The sequence below is a fragment of the Mustelus asterias genome, chromosome 22 (genome assembly GCF_964213995.1).
Source record: "Mustelus asterias chromosome 22, sMusAst1.hap1.1, whole genome shotgun sequence".
Classification (NCBI taxonomy): Eukaryota; Metazoa; Chordata; class Chondrichthyes; order Carcharhiniformes; family Triakidae; genus Mustelus; species Mustelus asterias.
Genome location: NC_135822.1, coordinates 75555745 through 75579148, shown reverse-complemented (window position 1 = coordinate 75579148; position 23404 = coordinate 75555745). Strand labels below are relative to the sequence as shown.

Genomic DNA, 23404 nt, shown 5'->3' with positions numbered 1-23404 from the left:
CTGGGCTAAGTAGTGATTAAAGAAACTTTTTATATCAGTGTTTGACTGATGATTCCTGCTACATCACTGTCAAAGTGATGTCCAGCCACGCACACTGAAAACCCAGTTTTTACTACAGATTGGGTGACCATACAATCCCTACAATTCAGAAGGAGGCCATTCAGCCCATTGGGTCTGTACCAACTCTCTGACAGAGCATCTTACCTAGACCCATCCCATTCCTGTAATCCAACATCTATAACCAACTGATCCCCCTTATCTACACATCTTGGGACGCCAAGGGTCAATTTATCACGGCCAATCCATCTAACCCGCACATCTTTGAAGTGTGGGAGGAAACCGGAGCACCCGGAGGAAACCCATGCAGACATGGGGAGAACGTACAAACTCCCCACAGACAGTGACCCAAGCCGGGAATCAAACCCGGGACCCTGGCTCTGTGAGGCAGCAGTGCTAACCAATCATAGAAATCATAGAAATCATAGAAACCCTACAGTGCAGAAGGAGGCCATTCGGCCCATCGAGTCTGCACCGACCACAATTCCACCCAGGCCCTACCCTCGCATATTTACCCGCTAATCCCTCTAACTACGCATCTCAGGGACAATTTTTTTTTTTTTAACCTGGCCAATCAACCTAACCCGCACATCTTTGGACTGTGGGAGGAAACCGGAGCACCCGGAGGAAACCCACGCAGACACGAGGAGAATGTGCAAACTCCACACAGACAGTGACCCGAGCCGGGAATCGAACCCGGGACCCTGGAGCTGTGAAGCAGCAGTGCTAACCACTGTGCCAATGTGCCGCCCATTTTTAAAATTTGCTACGTAGCTCCCGAAATTCCTGTTGCAGGACCTCATCCCTCTTTCTAACTATACCGTTGACACAATGACCTCTGCCTTTGAGCCCTCCCCTTCTGCAAAAGATCAGTGACATCTCTGACCCTGGCACCAGGATGGCAACACCCCACCCTGGAGTCACCTCTGCAGCTGCAGAAGCACCTGTCTGCACCCCTCACTATTGAGTCTCCGATCACTCTTACTCCTCGCCCCTTGTGTAACTTAGCCCCCCACAGTGCCGTGAACTTGGCTCTGGCTGCAGTTCCCCAGGGGAATCCTCACTCTCACTGTTTCCAACACAGAAAAATGCTTCTTCAGTGATATGGGGCTTTCCTAACTCCCTGCCTGCCTCCCTTCTGACTGTTAACCACTCATTCCCTCTCTGACTGCACTCCCTTCAGCTGTGGGATGACCACATCTATAAAGGTACTATCCGCGTAGCTCTCAGCCTCCCGGGTGCCCCTCGGGCTGATGCTCCAGCTCCGAAAACCGGAGCTCAAGTTGGTCAAACCTGTGGCACTTCCTGCACACCTGGTCACCCAGACTGCAAGGCGTGTCTACAAATTCCCACATGGTGCAGGCGGTACATCACACAGGACTGAGCTTGCCTGCCTAACTTTAGTTCAAAGACTCTGACATTCAATTTATGCCCAGGAGAAATTTTTGTGCGGTTTTCTTCTTAAAAATAAGCTGGAGCTCTTCTTAACTTAGCTTTAAAATCGAGAAAACAACTTATCTGCTACCGAGTGGACTGGGGGCTCTGTTCGGCCCCACTGCTCCTTCACAGCTCACATCCTGTCGCTGGAACTTCACTCTAATTATCCATATTCCTCAGTCCTTTATATATACACACATACATCGATATAATAGATTATTCCCCTTTCCTCCAAATTCCCACTGTCTCCAAATTCCCAATGACGTCGCTCTGTTCAGGTGCCACTTTCTTCCTCTCCTTTGCAGAACACCTTCACCCGTCTGCAAGCACGACCCCAACCTTCCTGTTGCTTGCCATTTTAACTCAGCATCTTGCTCTCACGCCCACATGTCCGTCCTTGGCCTGCTGCAGTGTTCCAGTGAAGCCCAACCCAAACACCTCACCTTCTGATTGGACACTTTACAGCCTTCTGTACTCAACATTGAGTTCAACAACTTTAGACTGTGAACTTTCCCCTCCAACAGAGGGCCAGAGTCAGGTAAGGAACAAGTAAAAAATAGTAGGAAAGGGAAAAGAAACGTTAAAAGTGCCCAATTAAGATTTTGTACCCGAATGCTCGGAGCATTCAAAACAAAATGGATGAATTAGTTGCGCAGATAGATGTAAAGGGGTGTGATATAGTTGGCATTACGGAGACGTGGCTCCAAGGTGAGCAAGGGTGGGAACTAAACATTGAGGGCTCTTCAGTGTTTAGGAAGGACAGATAGAAAGGAAAAGGTGGTGGAGTTGCATTGTTGATTAACAATGATATTGATACGATATTGAGGAAAGATATTAGCATAGATGATGTGGAATCTGTATGGGTCGAGTTCAGAAACATCAAGGGACAAAAAACATTCGTGGGGGTGATATACAGACCACCAAACTGTAGTGGTAATGTTGGGAAAAGCATTAGACAGGAAATCAGAGATGCATGTGTTAAAGGAACATCTGTGATTATGGCCGACTTGAATCTGCATATAGATTGGGAGAGTCAAATTAGTCACAGTACACAGAGGAGGAATTTCTGGAGTGTATACGGGATGGTTTTCTGGAGCAATATGTTGAGGAACCAACAAGTGAGCAGTCCATCTTGGACTGGGTGTTGTGCAATGAGAAAGGATTAGTTGAGAAAACCCTTGGCGATGAGTGACCATAATACGGTAGAATTCTTTGTCAAGGTGGATAGTGATGTAGTTGATTCTGAGACCAGAGTCCTGAATCTCAATAAAGGGAACTGTGATGGTATGAGGCATGAATTGGCCATGACGGACTGGGGAACATTACTGAAAGGGAAGACAGTGGGCAGGCAATGGCAGGCATTTAAAGGACGAATAGGTGAACTCCAGAAGTTGTTTATTCCAGTTTGGTGCAAGAGTAGAAAGGGAATTGTGGCCAAACTGTGGCTTACAAGAGAAATTAGAGAGAGTATCAGATTCAAGGAAGAAGCATACAAATTGGCAAGAAAAAGCAATAGGCCTGAGGATTGAGAGCAGGTTAAAATTTAGCAAAGGAGGACCAAGGGATTGATTAAGAAGGGAAAAATAGAGTATGAAAGTAAGCTAGTAGGGAACATAAAAACTGACTGTAAAAGTTTCTATAGATATGTAAAAAGAAAAAGATTGACAAAAATGAACGTAGGCCCCTTACAGTCAGAAACGGGAGAATTCATAACGGGAAATAAAGAAATGGCCGAGGAATTAAATTTGTACTTTGCTTCGGTCTTCACAAAGGAAGGCATGAATAATGTACCAGAAGTTATGAGAGAAGTTTTAGTGAGGAGCTGAAGGAAATCAGCATTAGAAGAGAAATGGTTTGGGGGAAATTGATGGGATTGAAGGTGGATAAATCTCCAGGTCCTGATAATCTTCATCCCAGAGTACTGAAGGAAGTGGCTCTGGAAATAGTAGATCCATTGGTGGTTATTTTCCAAAATTCTTTGGACTCCGGAATAGTTCCTACAGATTGGAGGGAAGCTCATGTAAGCCCGCTATTCAAAAAGGGAGGTAGAGAGAAAACAGGGAACTATAGACCAGTGAGCCTAACGTCAGTACTGGGAAGTTGCCAGAGTCTATTATCAAGGATTTCATAACTCAGCATTTGGAAGGCAGTGGTATAACCAGACAAAGTCAACTTGGATTTGCAGAAGGGAAATCATGCTTGACGAATCTATTGGAATTCTTTGAGGATGTAACCAGTCGAGTTGACCGAGGAGAACCAATGGATGTGGTTTATTTAGACTTTCAGAAGGTTTTCAACAAGGTCTCACATAACAGACTACTAAGTAAAGTTAAAGCACATAGGATTGCAGGTAATGTCTTGGATGGATAGAAAGGTGGTTAGCAGATAGGAAGCAAAGAGTTGGCATAAATGAGTCTTTTTCTGATTGCAGTCAGTGACTAGTGGGGTTCCGCAGGGATCTGTGCTAGCTCCCCAACTGTTCATAATTATATATTAATGATTTGGAAGAGGGAACTGAATATATGTTCTCCAAATTTGCAGATGATACAAAGTTGGGTGGGAGAGTGAGCTGTGAGGAGGATGCAGAGATGTTTCAGTGTGATTTGGACAGGCTGAGTGTGTGGGCATCTGCATGCAGATGCAGTATAATGTGAGGTTATCCACTTCAGTAGCAATTATAGGAAGACAGATTATTACTTAAATGGGTGTAAATTGAGAGAGGTGCATACTCAATGAGACCTATGAGTTCTCGTGCATCAGTCACTGACAGGAAGTGTGCAGGTACAGCAGGCAGTAAAGAAGGCAAATGGTATGTTGGCCTTCATAGCGAGAGGGTTTGAATACAGGTAGATATAGATATATGCTTTGTTGCAATTGTATAGGGTGTTGGTGAGGCCACACCTGGAGTATTGTGTGCAGTTTTGGTGTCCTTGTCTGAGGAAAGATGTCCTTGCTATAGAGGGAGTACAACGAAGGTTTACCAGGTTGATTCCTGGGATGGAAAGTCTGTCATATGAGGAGAGACTAAGTTGGTTAAGATTATATTCACTGGAGTTTACAAGAGTGAGAGGGGATCTCATAGAAACTTATAAAATTCTAACAGGGTTAGACAGGATAGATTCAGAAAGAATGTTCCCAATGGTGGGGGAGTCCAGAACTCGGGGTCATAGTTTGAGGATAAGGGGTAAACCTTTTAGAAGTGAGGTGAGGAGAAATTTCTTCACCCAGAGGGTGAATGTGTGGAATTCACTACCACAGAATGTAGTTGAGGCCAAAATGTTGTCTGATTTCAAGAAGAAATTAGATATCGCTCTTGGGGCTAAAGGGATCAAGGGGTATGGGGGGAAGAGATATTGAATTCGATGATCAGCCATGATCACAATGAATGGCAGAGCAGGTTCGAAGGGCCGAATGGCCTCCTCCTGCTTCTAGTCTCTGCTTCTATGTCACATGATCCCCCGCCCCCACTTTTGCTTTTTGTTCCCTTGCTTTGCCCCAAAACAACCTCACCCTTTCCCCACAGGGCCACCTGTCACTTGCATAAAGTGGGGAACCCCTTTGACAGAAGTGGGAGAGAAGATCTCGCCAGTGTCCTGATCAATATCTATACCTTAATCAATATCACTAAAAATAATTTCCTTCCCCCAAAAAATATACCCTTATGCATAAGAAATCTGCAAGAATCATAGAAATATGAATCATAGAAACCCTACAGTACAGAAAGAGGCCATTCGGCCCATTGAGTCTGCACCGACCACAATCCACCCAGGCCCTACCCCCATATCCACCCACTAATCCACACATCTCAGGACACGAAGGGCAATTTTTAGCAGAGCCAATCAACCTAACCTGCACATCTTTAGACTGTGGGAGGAAACCAGAGCACCCGGAGGAAACCCACACAAACACAAGGAGAATGTGCAAACTCCACACAGACAGTGACCCAAGCTGGGAATCGAACCCAGGTCCCTTACCCCCAGGCGGTGGCAATAGGTACCATACTTCCCAGCATGGTTCCTTGTCCGAGCCATTGGGGGCCCTCACGTCATAGAATCATAGAATCCCACAGTGCAGAAAGAGTGCCCATTGAGTCTGCACCAACCACAATCCCACCCAGGCCCTATCCACATATCCCAACATATTTACCCACTAACCCCTCTAACCTATGCATCCCGGGACACTAAGGAGCAATTTAGAATGGCCAATCAACCTAGCCCGCACATCTTTGGACTGTGTGAGAAAACCGGAGCACCCGGAGGAAACCCACGCAGACACAGGGAGAATGTGCAAACTCCACACAGACAGCGACCCGACCCGGGATTCGAACCCAGGTCCCTGGAGCTGTGAAGCAGCAGTCTAACCACTGTGCTACCGTGCCGCCCATAGGAGGCCAGAGCGGGACTGAGCAGAGGATTTTTGCGCTGACTACAAGGAAATAACTGCCCTCACTCCTGGTCAGGCTGCTGGCTATGGAGCGGCGGGTTTCTTTTCCTTTGGAGCCGTCCCAGGGCGAATGGCTGCAGATAATCGTAATTACATCGCTTGTGGCCTTACCGCCTTGGGGAACGCTACAAGAGGAGCCCTCCGGGTCATCACCGTCCAATTAGAGAAACTCAGGCTGTATGCCCAGCAGAATAGATATGCCTTGGATTACCTGCTAGCTCGACAAGGAGGCATGTGTGCCATCGTGAAGGATAACTGCATACTGGGACTAGATAAGGTCACTACTAATCTCACTAATTACCTGAACCAAATTGACCAGCAACTAGGATCTATTAGAGAGGGCAAGGGATTGGGGGAATGGGAACTGTCAGGATGTCTTGGTTGGTTAAAGAATGTGGGGTTATATGCCATACTCTTAATTCTTTGTATGAGGATTGGAATTGGCATTGTAAAGTGTCTCATCACACGGGTGATGACCACCTTGGATTCGATAGGATCACGACCGACTCAACTGATGATGGTCGCCACGAGTGAGGAGGAGGACGAGGAATACAAACTCATGCTGGACGACGAGGTGCTGGAGGAAACCCGACGAGAAGTGGAGGCAGAATTGGATGTGGAGGATGAGGGAGATAAAGTAATATTGGACTTGATGAAAATACAATTGTAACCTGATTAGATCAAGCCACGACGATGTCAGTGGTTATCACAGAGTGATAAAAGGGGGGAATGTGGATGTAAATATGTAGAGTGTTGCTTAAATCGCGATGTTTTGGCGCCTGTTCTAGTATTTGAATTTGCGGTTGGTGCGGTCACGTGATGTTTTTGGCGCCGGTTCTGAAACAGTATTTAAACTGTAAAAAGCGCGGGAAATGTGTTCAGTCTTTGATGGCTGCAGGCTTCGGTAACCCACACCATTACGGAAGGCTGACCCGACGTCGTTAAAGGAAAGAAAGAAGTTAACCAGATATCTGGAGTTGAATCGATTTTTGTCGAAGCCAAGCCTGATAAAGAATATTTCCAGATTCACAGGACCAGCTTAGGGGCAAAAAATAGGGGCGGCATAGGCAAGTTGGGCCAAAGGGCCTGTTTCCATGCAGTAAACCTCTATGAGGCCCTGGTCAAGAAGAGGAAAGAGGCACGTGACATTCATAGGCAGCTGGGATCAAGTGAGTCCCTTGAAGAGTATAGGGGGTGTAGGAGTAGAGTTAAGAGAGAAATCAGGAGGGTAAAAAGGGGACATGAGATTGTTTTGGCAGATAAGGCAAAGGAGGATCCAAAGAGCTTCTACAAATACATAAAGGGCAAAAGAGCAACAAGTGAGAGAGTAGGGCCTCTTAAGGATCAACAAGGTCATCTATGTGCGGATCCACAAGAGATGGGTGAGATCCTAAATGAATATTTCTCATCAGTATTTACTTTTGAGAAATGCATGGATGTTAGGGAACTTGGGGAAATAAATAATGATGACTTGAGGAGTGTACATATTACAGAGAAGGAGGTGCTGGAATTCTTAAAGCGCATCAAGGTAGATAAATCTCCGGGACCTGATGAAGTGTATCCCAGGACATCGTGGGAGGCTAGGGAGGAAATTGCGGATCCCCAGCCGAGATTTTTGAATCATCAATGGTCACGGGTGAGGTGCCTGAAGATTGGAGAGTGGCAAATGTTGGGCCTTTGTTTAAAAAGGGCTGCAGGGAAAAGCCTGGGAACTACAGGCCGGTGAGTCTCACATCTGTGGTGGGTAAATTGTTGGAAGATAATTTGAGAGACAGAGTCTACAGGCATTTCGAGATGCAAGGACTGATTAAGGACAGTCAGCTTGGCTTTGTGAGTGGAAAATCATGTCTCACAAATTTGAGTTTTTTGAAGGGGTAACCAAGAAGGTAGATGAGGGCAATGCAGTTGATGTTGTCTACATGGACTTTAGCAAGGCCCTTGACAAGGTACCACATGGTAGGTTGTTGCATAAGGTTAAATCTCACGGGATCCAAGGTGAGGTATCTAAATGGATATAAAATTGACTTTTTGACAGAAGCCAGGTGGTTGTAGAGAATTATTTTTCAAACTGGAGGCCTGTCACCAGCAGTGTGCCTCATGTGTCAGTGCTGGGTCCACTGTTATTTGTCATTTATATTAATGATTTGGATGAGAATATAGGAGGCATGGTTAGTAAGTTTGCAGATGACACTAAGATTGGTGGCATAGTGGACAGTGAAGAAAGTTATCTCCAATTGCAATGGGATCTTGATCAATTGGGCCAGTGGGCTGACGAATGGCAGATGGAGTTTAATTTAGACAAATGCGAGGTGATGCATTTTAGTAGATTGAACCAGGGCAGGACTTACTCAGTTAATGGTAGGGCATTGGGGAGAGTTACAGAACAAAGAGATCTAGGGATACATGTTCATAGCTCCTTGAAAGTGCAGTCACAGGTGGACAGAGTGGTAAAGAAGGCATTCAGCATGCTTGGTTTCATCGGTCAGAACATTGCATACAGGAGTTGGAATGTCTTGTTGAAGTTGTACAAGACATTGGTGAGACCACACTTGGAGTACTGTGTGCAATTCTGGTCACCCTATTGTAGAAAGGATTTTATTAAACTAGAAAGAGTGCAGAAAAGATTTACTACGATGCTACAGGGACTTGATGGATTGAGTTACAAGGAGAGACTGGATAGACTGGGAGTTTTTTCTCTGGAGCGTAGGAGGCTGAGGGGTGATCTTATAAAGGTCTATAAAATAACTGGGGGCCCAGATCAGCCAGATAGTCAATATTTTTCCCAAAGGTAGGGGAGTCTAAAACTAGAGGGCATAGGTTTAAGGTGAAAGGGGAGAGATACAAAAGTGTCCAGAGCTGCACTTTTCCACACCGGGGGTGGTGAGTGTCTGGAACAAGTTGCCAGAGGTAATAGGAGAGGCGGGTCCAATTTTGTCTTTTAAAAAGCATTTAGATAGTTACATGGGTAAGATGAGTGCAGAGGGATATGGGTGAAATGCAGGTAGCTGCAGTGTTAACCACTGTGCTACCGTGTCACCCATGACAAACATTCCAAAGTGGCCATCACACAAAGAGCAATAACATTCCAGTTCTTTACATAGATCAAACAACACTCTGAGATGTTTCAATATTGTAAAGGAAATATTTCAGACATTTTACAGTGGTCTTTACAATGTTCTTGTGATCTGTTTATTATCTCATGGCTATTTCTGGGATCTTGCTGTGCCAGTTGACTGCTTGTTTCCTGTAGGGCCACACATCACGGTGGCACAGTGATTAGCACTGCTGCCTCACAGCTCAGGGACCAGGGTTTGATTCCTGACTTGGGTCACTGTCTGTGTGGAGTTTACACGTTTTCCCCGTGTCTGCGTGGGTTTCCTCCGGGTGCTCCGCTTTCCTCCCACGGTCCAAAGATGTGCTGTTAAGGTGGATTTGCCATGCTAACTTGACCCTTAGTGTCAGGGGGACTAGGTAGGGTAAATGCGTGGGGTTATGGGGGACAGGGGCTGGGTGGGATTGTGATCGGAGCAGATTCAATGGGCTGAATGGCCTCCTTCTGCACTGTAGGGATTCTATGTACTTATCAAACCTACAGGAAAGGGTTTTGGGCAGTCCTGAGGTTGTGAAAGGTGCCATGAAGATGCAAATCTCTCTTTTCTTTTATAGAATCATAGAATCCCTACAGTGCAGAAGGAGGCCATTTGGCCCATTGAGTCTGCACTGACAACAATCCCACCCAGGCTCTAGCCCGTAGCCCACATATTTACCCTGCTAATCCTCCCGAAACGAGGGTCAATTTAGTTCTTTCTCAGAATGGCAACCGGTGACAAGTGGTGTCCCGCAGGGTTCAGTGTTGGGGCCACAGCTGTTCTCTTTATATATTAACGATCTAGATGACGGGACTGGGAGCATTCTGGCCAAGTTTGCCGATGATACAAAGATAGGTGGAGGGGCAGGTAGTATTGAGGAGGTGGGGAGGCTGCAGAAAGATTTAGACAGTTTAGGAGAGTGGTCCAAGAAGTGGCTGATGAAATTCAACGTGGGCAAGTGCGAGGTCGTACACTTTGGAAAAAAGAATAGAGGCATGGACTATTTTCTAAACGGTGACAAAATTCATAATGCTAAAGTGCAAAGGGACTTGGGAGTCCTAGTCCAGGATTCTCTAAAGGTAAACTTGCAGGTTGAGTCCGTAATTAAGAAAGCAAATGTAATGTTGTCATTTATCTCAAGAGGCTTGGAATACAAAAGCAGGGATGTACTTCTGAGGCTTTATAAAGCACTGGTTAGGCCCCATTTGGAGTACTGTCAGCAATTTTGGGCCCCACACCTCAGGAAGGACATACTGGCACTGGAGCGGGTCCAGCGGAGATTCACACGGATGATCCCAGGAATGGTAGGCCTGACATACGATGAACGTCTGAGGATCGTGGGATTATATTCATTGGAGTTTAGGAGGTTGAGGGGAGATCTGATAGAAACTTACAAGATAATGAACGGCTTAGATAGGATGGACGTAGGGAAGTTGTTTCCATTAACAGGGGAGACTAGGACGCGGGGGCACAGCCTTAGAATAAAAGGGAGTCACTTTAGAACAGAGATGAGGAGAAATTTCTTCAGCCAGAGAGTGGTGGGTCTGTGGAATTCATTGCCACAGAGGGCTGTGGAGGCCGAGACGTTGAGCGTCTTCAAGACAGAAATTGATAAATTCTTGATTTCTCGAGGAATTAAGGGCTATGGGGAGAGAGCGGGTAAATGGAGTTGAAATCAACCATGATTGAATGGTGGAGTGGACTCGATGGGCCGAATGGCCTTACTTCCGCTCCTATGTCTTATGGTCTTATGGTCTTATGGCCAATCCACCTAAACCGCGCATCTTTGGAGTGTGGGAGGAAACCGGAGCACCCGGAGGAAACCCATGCAGACACGGGGAGAACATACAGATTCCGCACAGACAGTGACCCAGCTGGGAAGCGAATCTGGTGAGTAATGGTTAGTAAGTTTGTAGATGACACCAAGATTGGTGGCATAGTGGACAGTGAAGAAGGTTATCTCCAATTGCAATGGGATCTTGATCAATTGGGCCAGTGGGCTGATGAATGGCAGATGGAGTTTAATTTAGATAAATGCCAGGTGATGCATTTTGGTAGATTGAACCAGGACAGGACTTACTCAGTTAATGCTAGGCGTTGGGGAGAGTTACAGAGCAAAGAGATCCAGGGGTACATGTTCATAGCTCCTTGAAAGTGGAGTCACGGGTGGACAGAGTGGTGAAGAAGGCATTCAGCATGCTTGGTTTCAGAACATTGAATATAGGAGTTGGGACGCCTTGTTGAAGTTGTACAAGACATTGGTAAGGCCACACTTGCAATACTGTGTATAGTTCTGGTCATCCTATTATAGAAAGAATATTATTAAACTGGAAAGAGTGCAGAAAATATTTACTAGGACGCTACCAGGACTTGATGCTTTGAGTTATAAGGAGAGGCTGGATAGACTGGGACTTTTTTCTCTGGAGCTTAGGAGGCTGAGAGGTGATCTTATAGAGGTCTATAAAATAATGAGGGGCATAGATCAGCTAGATAGTCAATATATTTTCCCAACGGTAGGGGAGTCTAAAATTAGAGGGCATAGATTTAAGGTGAGAAGGGAGAGATACAAAAGGGTCCAGAGGGGCAATTTTTTCATACAGAGGGTGGTGAGTGTCTGGAACAAGCTGCCAGAGGTAGTAGTAGAGGCGGGTACAATTTTGTCTTTTAAAAAGCATTTAGATGGTTACATGGGTAAGATGGGTACAGAGGGATAGGGGCCAAACCCCGGCAATTGGGACTAGCTGAGTGGTAAAAACTGGGGGGGCATGGACAAGTTGGGCCGAAGGGCCTGTTTCCATGCTGTAAACCTGTATGACTCCATAACCTGGGTCCCTGGCGCTTTGAGGCAGCAGTGCTAACCACCATGCCGCCCTCACCTTCCAGCCACCTGGATATAGGCTGAACACAGAAGAGAGAGTCAGTTTGCCATTCATTGCACATGTTGCTGTAGCTTCAGCTGCAGGTGTGGGGTGCAGGGTTGCTGTTTTAAAGCAGTGCTGTCATGGCCCTTTTAAGCGGTGGGGACCACAGGCGGCAGCTTGGACGTGGGCCAATGAGCTAAGGCTGGGGGAGGAGCGTTACTGTCAGAAAGTTCCGATTTGGCTGAGTTTGCTGCTGTGGTGATTCGTGTGAATGGGCTGAAGCAGATCAGGAGGTCCGGACACAGTGTGCACCAGTCCAATGGCTAAATGTCACTGAAGCAGTGCCCAGGTTGTTGCAGGAAGCAGCCAGCACTCTGCAGGTCTAGCAAGGCAGCTCCTGAGTTCCGCGTGTTGCAAATGTACTTCAGTTAAAGTCTTTCACTGTTTGGACACTTGTCTGGATGCATCCCGGGGCTCTGATCCCGTCCCTCTCCGGAAACCTTTGCAGGTAAGTGAAGGCACAGGGTTATTGCAGCCTCCCTGAATGTCAACCCCCGCTGAGTTTGGCGGACAGTTTGAACTGAAATGCTGAAGTGAAGGTGTGTGTGTGCCTGGGAGCAAGCCTGTTGTGAACTGTGAAAGACCTCCCCAAGTTCCTCAGCTGAGTTCCCAACTTGTTTTAAACAGGGGCCCTGTACATTGTAATTCCTCTGAATGTTAGAGTGTTGTGAACAGTGGGCAGATGTTAAAGGGCAGGATTGCACCTGCAGTGGGCATGATGTGGTCTCAAGTCTCCCTCTGGTACAGAAGCAGGCGAGTGAACAGTGCTCGCTGCTACCAGAGTGATTGTTGGAGTATTTTTGTGCTGTCGTGGAGCTGGTCAGGTGCTTGCTGTTGGCAGGTGGGTGGCATCATGCCATAGATAAAGGCAAAATGGGTGCTGGAATCTGAAACAAAAACAGAAAATGCTGGAAAATCTCAGCAGCTCTGACAAAGGGTCATCCAGACTCGAAACGTTGGCTCTATTCTCTCTCTTCTCTGTGCCTTGTTTGGGAGCAGATATCCACTCCATCTGACGAAGGAGCAGGGGTCCGAAAGCTAATGGCATTTGCGACCAAGTAAACCTGTTGGACCTTAACCTGGTGTTGTTAAAACTCTTAGTCTATTCTCTCTCCACAGAGGCTGTCAGACCTGCTGAGACTTCCCAGCAATATCTGTTTTTGTGTGTGGCATCATGTCTTGCTTGGTTTAGCTTGTGCCCAACTTTGGTAGCTGAGATCTCGCATTGTCACTGCTGCGAGAGTGTCGCTGTGACATTTCTGCGATTACATGCAGTCATTAACCCACCTACCCAGGCATATTGGCGTGACTCTGGCTACCTGCTGTGTGCACTGCAGTAGGGAGTCTGCCACTGTTTCCTGACCTTGTAGACTGGCTGGTGAGAGTGGATAGCGAGGAGGGAGGCTGGTGACATCCCGATACATATCTGCCAGCCTCTCACCTCTCCCTTTCTCCTCATGTCCCATGTCTGTAATGCAATGCACCAGCTAACATTGTTCTAAAGACACACACAGGAAGAAGGCTGGCCCAGAATGTGACTCAATAGCCACAGGGGAATTTTATGTCGACGTGTGTGTGTTTTTATAGAAAGTGTGGTCATTTCGCTGTAATAAAATTCTGGTGAAAAATGTTTTGGGTAATGTTTACATGAGACACTACAGGGAAAATAAAAAAGCCCCAGGCAGTTTCAGTATTTGAGATTCATCAGCCAGCACTTCTGTTGATATGACCTGGGGGAAGTACTGATGTGCTGGGAAGTGGGAAACGGTCAAATGTTACTGAGTTATAAACAACTGCTGGAGTTAAGTCACTTGCATGCCTGCTTTGTTTTCAAGTGGTCCTGTGTTGATGCTGAAATGATTGGTTGTGGGCTATTTGACTGGATGGGGCATCGCGGAATTCAATGCTATCTTGTTATGGTCAGTGGAAGGGGACTATCTCTGGATGCTGATCTCTTTGTCCTTTCCACCTCCAGCCCTCCACAATGCAGACACGTTGAGGTCATTAGTCAGAACCCTGCTCCCTCCAGCCTGCATTTCGTCCCCATTGAGATGAGTTTATTGAGGGCAGCACCAGACTCTGAACCCAGGACCTTCCTAAAAATGGGTGACCCATTCACTCCATCGAGCCATTGGTCCCCTTGCCTTAAGTTTTAACTCTTCAGGTTAAATTGCTCTGTAGTCTCTCCCCTCCCTAACTCTGAAACCTTCTCTTACCCCTAAAACCCTCTATAAGGTTTCTACGCTCTTCCAATTCCAGCCTCTTGAGCATCTCACAAAACATCACAGAATGAATCATAGAATCCCTACAGTGCAGAAGGAGGCCATTCAACCCATCAAGTCTGCACCAACCACAATCCCACCCAGACCCTATTCCCGTAACCCCATATATTTATCCTGCCAATCCCCCTGACACTAGGGGCAATTTAGCATGGCCAATCCACCTAACCTGCACATCTTTGGAGTGCGGGAGAAAACCGGAGCACCCGGAGGAAACCCACGCAGACACGGGGAGGATGTGCAGACTCCGCACAGACAGTGACCCGAAGCTGGAATTGAACCCAGGTCCCTGGCACTGTGAGGCAGCAGTGCTAACCACTGTGCCACCAGCCTGGGTCTTCAGTTGCGAAATTCCTTCCCCACACTTCTCAATGCCCATTTAAGATGCTTCTTGAAACTTGCTTTCTTGATCAAGTCTTTTGTCTCTTTACGTGCCTTGTCCCGTCATACTCGTGTGAAGTGCCTTGGGACATTATGCTCAGTTTAAGGGTGCTGTACAAATACAAGTTGTTGGGTGAAAGAGGTTGAGTCTCACTTCAGAGCAGAACGAGCTTCTCCCTCGTTCTTTCCTTCACTGAGGAGAAGGAGGGAATACTCTGCACCAACAGGGAGAAAAGAACAAGGATGAGGTCTTTTTGACCATCAGCTTGCCCAAGTTTGCGCCATCTCCGGACTGCGTCAGAAGGATTGGGTTTCTGAGCTGCTGGAAGTCTTTTCCATATTTGGAAATGAGATGGAAATTTGATTTGATTTATTATAGTCACGTGTTAACATACAGTGAAAAGTATTGTTTCTTGTGCGCTATACAGACAAAGCATACTGTTCATAGAGAAGGAAACGAGAGAGTGCAGAATGTAGTGTTACAGTCATAGCTAGGGTGTAGAGAAAGATCAACTTAATGCGAGGAAGTCCATTCAAAAGTCTGACAGTAGCAGGGAAGAAGCTGTTCTTGAGTCGGTTGGTACATGACCTCAAACTTTTGAATATTTTTCCTGAAGGAAAAAGGTGGAAGAGAATGTCTGTGGTGTGTGGGGTCCTTAATTATGCTGGCTGCTTTGCCGAGGCAGCCGTAAGTGTAGACAGAGTCAATGGATGGGAGGCTGGTTTGCATGATGGATTGGGCTACATTCACGACCTTTTGCAGTTCCTTACGGTCTTGGGCAAAGCAGGAGCCATACCAAGCTGTGATACAACCAGACAGAATGCTTTCTATGGTGCATCTGTAAAAGTTGGTGAGAGTCGTAGCTGACATGCCAAATTTCCTTCGTCTTCTGAGAAAGTAGAGGCGTTGGTGGGCTTTCTTAACTATAGTGTCGGCATGGGGGGACCAGGACAGGTTGTTGGCAATCTGGACACCTAAAAACTTGAAGCTCTTGACCCTTTCTTCTTCTTCCCCCTTGATGTAGACAGGGACATGTCTCCTTTACGCTTCCTGAAATCGATGACAATCTTCGTTTTGTTGACACTGAATATAAAATATGAGCGAGAGTTTAGAAATCAGATCCTTGAGCAATTGCCAAACAATGACAGACAGAAGAATACTCTGTGATCCACCCAGCTGGCCACCATACCCCAACCGAAACCCCCCGAGAGAGGCAGGAAGCAGACCTAAACCAGGCCAATTTGGGGAAAAGGAGCTTCTTCTCTTTTAGACAAAACTTGTCTCGGACCTCACTCTGACCCCAATCATTCCTGCTCTCTCTCTCCTTTTGGACAAGGTGATCTCGACCCCAGAGAAGAAGGTCCAGCTCTCATGGTAGGAATTCAGCATATTGGCTCTGCAATTCTCTCTCTAAAGTTCTGTACTTCTTCACCTCTCCCTCTAATGACCCTCCGTAAAAGCCATCTATTTAACTGAGCTTTTGGACACTCGCTGTTCATTTCACTCCTCACTCATTCCTGTGAAGCTCCTTGGGGCATTTCTCTTTGTTGGAGGCACGAGATGATTGCAGCTTTTTGCTGTTGTTTGGGCAGATTGTGAGAATGTGTGAGCACTCACTTGCAGCTCAGAGCTCCCATTTACACGGCCACTTACAACACCTTCAGAACATCCTCAAATGCTTCACATTCAACATACTACTCAAAGAGTGCTGTCGCTGTGGCAGTGTAGGCAAGGTGGGCACAGCAAGATCCAGAATTGAGCTCGATGAGCGGGTAATTGGAATTTGGCATGCTGGTTGAGGATAAATAAGGGCCAGTGTATTGTGGGGAACTCTTCCTGAGTACTGTCTGTCCGATATCTTGCATCCACCTGACGGGGCAGACAAGGCCTTGGTTTAATGTCCTATTTGAAAGATCTTCAGGTTTCCGAGTGGAAGTACCATTGTAGATATTTCCACAAGTATCTCATGTGAGAGTGAGACACTCTGTCTCATCATTCCTATTGCTTGCAGCTAAATCGGGAACTCTCCACCCAGACAGGAGCCTTTAAGACTCTGACATTTCTTCAGGGTTGAAGGCGTGGAGGAATATGAAGGAAAGACATTGAGATTAACTCTGATCTGATTGGATGGCCTCCTCCTGTTCCTGTGTAGCAGTGACCCTGAAGTGGGTTAATCATTAACCTCGTGGTGTGAGTGCGGCCTTGACCTCCCTGCTTTAGGCAAGTTGTCCTGACTCCATTTTCCGGATTCCATCCTCAATGCCAACTTTCCTGATGTACAAAATTCTAATAATTGCAGTGGGGCCAAACAGCAGAATCTTGCCAACACAAACAGCTGAGAGAAAGTTGATGACGGAAGAAGCTTGTTGCTGTTCACTTATTTTTAGACCTGCTGTGTCAGGAATAGAACTGATTTTCCACAATATTTCACATCGCGCTGAGGAGTCATTACGGAGCGTGCGAGTTTACTAAAACACAGTCAATGGAACTCCAATCGAGACCAGTTGCTGACATTGTTCTGGCTGACTAATAAATACATTCAAGAAAGAAAGAACGATTTTACATTTCTACAGCTCCTGTTCCCACCTCAGCTTATCCAAAAGCACAATATCTCTCTCAGATAAAGTACTTCGATTTGATTTATTATTGTCACATGTATTAACATAAGTGAAAAGTATTGTTTCTTGCGCGCTATACAGACAAAGCATACCGTTCATAGAGAAGGAAACAAGAGAGTGCAGAATGTAGTGTTACAGTTATAGCTAGGGTGTAGAGAAAGATCAACTTAATGCAAGGTAGGTCCATTCAAAAGTCTGGCGGCAGCAGGGAAGAAGCTGTACTTAAGTCGGTTGGTACGTGACCTCAGACTTTTGTATCTTTTTCCTGACGGAAGAAGGTGGAAGAGAGAATGTTCGGGGTGCGTGGGGCCCTTAATTATGCTGGCTGCTTTGCCGAGGTTGTGGGAAGTGTAGACAGAGTCAGTGGATGGAAAGCTGGTTTGCGTGGATTGGGCTACATTCATGACCTTTTGTAGTTCCTTGCGGTCTTGGGCAGAGCAGGAGGCATTCCAAGCTGTGATTCAACCAGAAAGAATGCTTTCTGTGGTGCATCTGTAAAAGTTGGTGAGAGTCGTAGCTGACATGCCAAATTTCCTTCGTCTTCTGAGAAAGTAGAGGCGTTGATGGGCTTTCTTAACTATAGTGTCGGCATGGGGGGACCAGGACAGGTTGTTGGTGATCTGGACACCTAAAAATGTAAAGCTCGCGACCCTTTCTATTTCGTCCCCATTGATGTAGACAGGGGCATGTTCTCCTTTATGCTTCCTAAAGTCGATGACAATCTCCTTCGTTTTGTTGACATTGAGGGAGAGATTATTGTTGCCGCACCAGTTCACCAGATTCTCTGTCTCATTCCTGTACTCTGTCTCATCATTGTTTGAGATTTAACCCAACATGGTGTCGTTAGTAAACTTGAAAATCGAATTGGAGGGGAATTTGGCCGCACAGTCACAGGTGTATAAGGAGTGTTAGTTAGCCTGGAGTTTGTGCTTAAGCCTCTGGAGTGAGAATTGAACCCGTGACCTTCCTGATTCTGAGTTGAGGGTGCTACACATTAAGCTGTGCCTGACACCTAAATTGGTGCATTTGTCCTGATGTGCAGGCCCTCTCTTCCACATACTTGGTAGCTAATATCTGCAATGTGCGTGTGTATGCTCAGCGTTGGTTTGGGTGTTCTGAAATGAGTGCAGACTCAATGGGCCGAATGATCTCCTTGTGTTGTAATGATTCTGCTAGCATCCATCAGTTGGGCTTGCTATTGACAAAGGTGATTGAGAGGGTCTGGGATGTTTGTTTTCCTGGCCAGCCCTGGATAAGCTGTGTAGAAACTGACCATCATGCACGATGACAGTATAGCCTCCAACAGATTCTACACTGCAAACAAACCTGATTCTAATGTTGCACCAATTCTCTCTCTTCTGCTGCCTAACATCTAACCTGAGAATTGGACGTGAACCGGAGGAAAAGAGGCAGTGCGTGAAGAAAAGGGGACAGGTCCTCTCTCTCTGTCCGATCCAAAAATCTAAGCTGCGAATAGTGCTGAGGCTTGTATCTCTGTGTGAAACCTTTGTATTGTGACCATTAGGTGATAATCATTGTTGGCCACATTGTCACCTGGTCCCGGAGCTGGTGGATCCTTGAATAATTGGAAAGAGAGACATTGAAGGTTGAGTGGCATCTCTGATGAATCACTGGCTAGCTCGCAGCTGGAGAATTTTCCCCAATTCAAGCCTGACACCTTTAGAAAGGATATGAAGGCTTTGGGGAGCGTGCAGAGTAGATTTACTACAGCGCTACCAGCACTGGTGGGGTTTTATCAGCAACATTCCAAATCATGCAGCAATTAAAATCAAATCAATGAAGAGGAATTGTTTGTACTGGTGGGAGGGTTTGTAACCAGAGACTACAGATTGAAGCTAATTGGCAAACGGACGAGAGGGGAGACCAAACTTTTACACATCTGGAATTCACTGCCTGCAAGGGAAAGTTAAAGTAGATTCAACCGTAACTTTCAAAAAGGAGCTGAATAAAGAACTGAAGAGGAAAGGTTACAGAGCTGGGGATATGTGGGGTTGTGGGAACTGGGCCTGGGTGGGATTGTGGTCGGTGCAGACTCGATGGGCTGAATGGCCTCCTTCTGCACTGTAGGGTTTCTATGATTCTAAAAGCCGCAGAAGTGAAATTGGGATGTTGTGAAGCTGGAAAACTTGTGCAGAGCGTAAACCCCAGTTGGGCTGAATAATTGGATGGTGAAAGAGGGTTACATCTTGTGGGGTCCCCGGTGAAGGGAGGATATTGAGGAGCAGATAGAAATTGCAATCTTCAGTTGTGCTCCAGGAAGAAGTCTGGGATGACCTTCCCAATAGTTGTGCTCAGCAGATAAAGGTGCTGAAGCATTAATCATTACCCAGATGCAACAGCACTCGGGGAAACAGAAAGAACGCCGTATTTAGATCTGAGTAACGCTGGGTGCAGGATTGGAGAGCCATCAGGTACACTCTAATCAGAAGCAGATTTGCTAACGGGTTAGTAAGTTATCTCATCAATGAGCTACGTGTTCAAGAAGGCCGTACATCAGTTAAGTGACAGCTGTGATTTTGAATATTTGTGTTTAAAGGCAGTTACAATGACCTTAAATAGTGCAGAAAATGTCCAGTACACAGCAGGTTATGTTTAGAAACTCGCATCGTTGTGTTTCTGTAGTTTTATCTTTCTTTTTCCAAAGAGGAAATGAGTAATAAAGGGAAATTCTACAGTATGTATTTAACAATGCAACGTTGAGATAATTATATCTCTGAACAGATGGTGTTGAGTGAACCTGTGTGTCTTTGTGGTTCTCACTGTGTAGGGTGTTCCGGCAGGAGGTAGGGGAGGAGGGATGATTGGGCTTTGGTATTTGATCAAAAGGATCGGTGTAGCAATGGGTTTCTGTTTGTTGACTGAAAGGTGGGCAGAAAACAGTGTAGCAATGAACGATCCTGCATCCTACCTGTTCTTATACAAACTCCAAAATAACTTCTGCCCAGTATCAGTGGATGTCAAGTGGGACCTCAGACAAATTTCAACCCCATATCTGTGAACTCTTTAACTGGCTGCTTCATTAGCCTATGTAACGACAGTGACAATACTTTAGAAGTCCTGAACTGACTGATTATCCTGAGACGTTGAAATGTTCCGCCATCTTTCCTGGGCTCCTCGCTTCTGTCGTCTGTCGTAGCTGCATGAACGTTTGGGCTGAGACAGCATTTGGGGAAACAGGATCCACTCGGATCTGGGAAGAGTTGGGGTTTCAGGACAACACAATGGAGACCCTCCTCACCTTGTCCTCCTTAAGAGGGTTCAGTCAAGAACTGATCTCTTCCCACATCTCCAATGTGAGCTTATCTGTGGAATTCACTACAACAGAGAAGGAATGAGATACAGCTCTTGGGGCTAAAAGGATCAAGGGATTATGGAGGGGGGAAGGCAGAATCAGGATATTGAATTTGAAGATCAGCCATGGCAGAACAGGATCGAAGGGCCGAATGGCCTACGTATGTTTCTACGTATGTTTCCTGCCGCGTTCTGTTTTATGGATGGGTTGGGGGGCGAACATGGCGAAAGTAGGGTTAGACCAAAGTGAATTTGAGGGCATGTGGCAGAGATGGGGTAAAACTAGAATGAGACTGGGGGAGAGTTTGAGGAGACGGAGTAAAGCTTTAATTCAAATTTGACAAGACGGGTAGTTGGAATGAGGAGATGAGATAGGCTTTGGAGGACACACATTCAATGTCTAGTGAATGCAAACTCTCTTCTGTTTGGGAGTTATTGAAGAGGGGACATGAATTTACAATTGTCACTCAGAGTGAGGGAAAGTTAGAAGAAATTGATTTGCTCTGAGGACTGTTGGCACATGAATGATTCGCTGCAAAGTGTGCTTAGGCAGGGACCCTTCCAACTACTGAGGGATAAATGGATAATTACTGAAGCCCAGAAACCAATTTATATGGAGAAAGTTGCAGTGCAGGGCAGGGCAATTAGTTTGGGATTGATACAGAACTCTCGGAAGAGCATGGGGCAATGGGATTACACTGGGATTGATACCAGGTGATGGGGAGAGAGAGTTTTAACTCAATGCTGGGAGATGTTCCAGTTGAAGAATTGGGATCTGTTTTATTAGTGACTGAAATTGCAGATGTTACTCCAGCCGGAAGCTGTGACTGATGGGTACATCGTTTGGTGTTCTGTTTATGATTTGCCCCAAGGAAGCAACTCCAAAATGCCCTGTTTTTAAAAAAATTCATTCATGAGATGCAGCATCACAGTCTAGGCATTTATTGTCCTTCTCTAACTGTTCTAGAGAAATGAAGAAGGATAAAGAACTGAACACAATTTTCTCACCATCTTTCTGGTTCTAATGCAGCCGCCAGACTCTTTGAGGACTATCTATTGTAACGGACAAGATCTTGCTGCTTCAGAAATGATCACTGCTGACTTGGATAATCACCAGGCTGAGGTATTTACTGCCTATCACTCACATTTCCTGTAATCACACGCGTGAAAGAAATGTTTGTTTTTCACCACAAAATGTAATTTTGCAATTCAAGAAGACGCAATGTGAAAGACCAGGCAGTTTCAGTGGTCGCCCTGACTTTTGAGGTGATATTTGATGCTCTGATCATTTAAAAGCTCGGAAGCCAAAATGCTCAATGGGCAAGAACGTGGTGAATGGAAACTGTTTGGCTTTGTTTCCTTGTTGTCTTTGAGCTTGAGAAAAGCACAAAGACAACAAGTGTTTATTCCTTCACCAGCCACTTAGACAATTCTGCCAAGCACTTTGCTCAAACATTAAATCTCATTCCCTTTGCTGGAACTGCCCGCGATGTGGCAGGGGTGAGTATCTCGACTCCCACGATGGCTCCCATCGGGTTAAAGGTCATGAGTGGAAGTGGGAGCTACACCAAAATGAGCTTTTGGCTTCTAGTGGAGATCTTCCCTCCCTCTCCATTGTGTGTCTCTGCTCTCCGGCCCCCTCCTCATTTCAGCTGTAAGAAAGTCAGCACAGTACAGCTGATCAGAATGGACGTTAACTGCACACATACTTGGGACCGATCATCCCTGTGGAGAGGTATTGATAGTATTCAAAATGTAACTGAAACCCTGTGATTACACAACTCTCTCTGGTATCTGATCTTCTACATGTAATCAGCAGATTTGAGATGATATTTTATCCTCTCTCTGCCCTCAGCGTTGTAACAATTTGTCAGAGAACTGGTTTTTCTCACCTCTTTCTGCTCTTTTTCCATTCCAGATGCTATGCGAATTGGAAGAATTTCCCACTGCACTGGTAGAGGACAGTGGAATGGATGGAGAGATCCTGGAGGTGAAGGATCTGGTGCCCAGCGACGTGGGGCAGCAGAGCTTCCTTGTCGATCTGTACAAGTTTATGAAGGAGAGGGGGACTCCCATTGAGAGAATCCCACACTTGGGGTTTAAGCAAGGTGAGTTTCATCCACCCTTTGACTAGTGTTTGGAGGTGGCTGGATTTGGAGAATCTGTCTGTCAGAAGGTAAGGCAGCGTTGCAGATTGAGACATATCTCTCTGTACGTTGGTGCTACAATGCTTCCATCGCAAACCCAATCAAAAAGTCAAAGATTTGCAATTATTTATCAACCTTTCTCAACCTTAGGACAGCCCACAGCATTTTACAGCCAATGCAGTCATAGAGTCCAAATGTGCGCAATTGCCCACATTTGGCCCATATCCCTCCTATACCCATCATACCCATGTAACTGTCTAAACGCTTTTTAAAAGACAAAATTGTACCCGCCTCTACTACTCCCTCTGGCAGCTCGTTCCAGACACTCACCACCCTCCGTGTGAAAAAATTGCCCCTCTGGACACTTTTGTATCTCTCCCCTCTCACCTTAAACCTATGCCGTCTAGTTTTAGACTCCCCTACCTTTGGGAAAAGATATTGACTATCTAGCTGATCTATGCCCCTCATTATTTTATAGACCTCTAAGATCACCCCTCAGCCTCCTATGCTCCAGAGAAAAAAGTCCCAGTCTATCCAGCCTCTCCTTATAACTCAAACTATCAAATCCCAATAGCATCCTAGTAAATCTCTTCTGCACTCTTTCTAGTTGAATAACATCCTTTCTATAATAGGGTGACCAGAATTGCACACAGTATTCCAAGTGTGGCCTTACCAATGTCTTGTACAACTTCAACAAGACGTCCCAACTCCTGTATTCA

General features: G+C 46.0%; 2 protein-coding genes across 6 annotated transcripts in view; one reads left to right on the top strand and one right to left on the bottom strand.

The window, feature by feature from the left end:
* Window positions 1-23404, bottom strand: part of aspdh (aspartate dehydrogenase domain containing) — a 106663-nt gene that overhangs the window by 41403 nt on the left and 41856 nt on the right. Inside the window, exon 8 of one of the 3 annotated variants that reach the window (XM_078239688.1) lies at window positions 21952-22190. The exons of the other annotated variants lie outside the window; for them this stretch is intronic. Coding sequence (XP_078095814.1) covers window positions 22126-22190 — 65 coding nt within the window. The 3' untranslated portion in view covers window positions 21952-22125. Of the gene's footprint in view, window positions 1-21951; window positions 22191-23404 lie in introns of those variants that run through there. 3 annotated transcript variants of the gene reach the window in all.
* The window catches only part of LOC144510198 (AT-rich interactive domain-containing protein 5B-like), a 29856-nt gene continuing 18593 nt past the window's right edge, over window positions 12142-23404 (top strand). The window contains exons 1-3 of one of the 3 annotated variants that reach the window (XM_078239678.1): window positions 12142-12395; window positions 21506-21661; window positions 22457-22646. In XM_078239678.1, coding sequence (XP_078095804.1) covers window positions 21563-21661; window positions 22457-22646 — 289 coding nt within the window. In that variant the 5' untranslated portion in view covers window positions 12142-12395; window positions 21506-21562. Of the gene's footprint in view, window positions 12396-17125; window positions 17234-21505; window positions 21662-22456; window positions 22647-23404 lie in introns of those variants that run through there. The other 2 variants (XM_078239679.1, XM_078239680.1) reach the window with 2 other exon arrangements.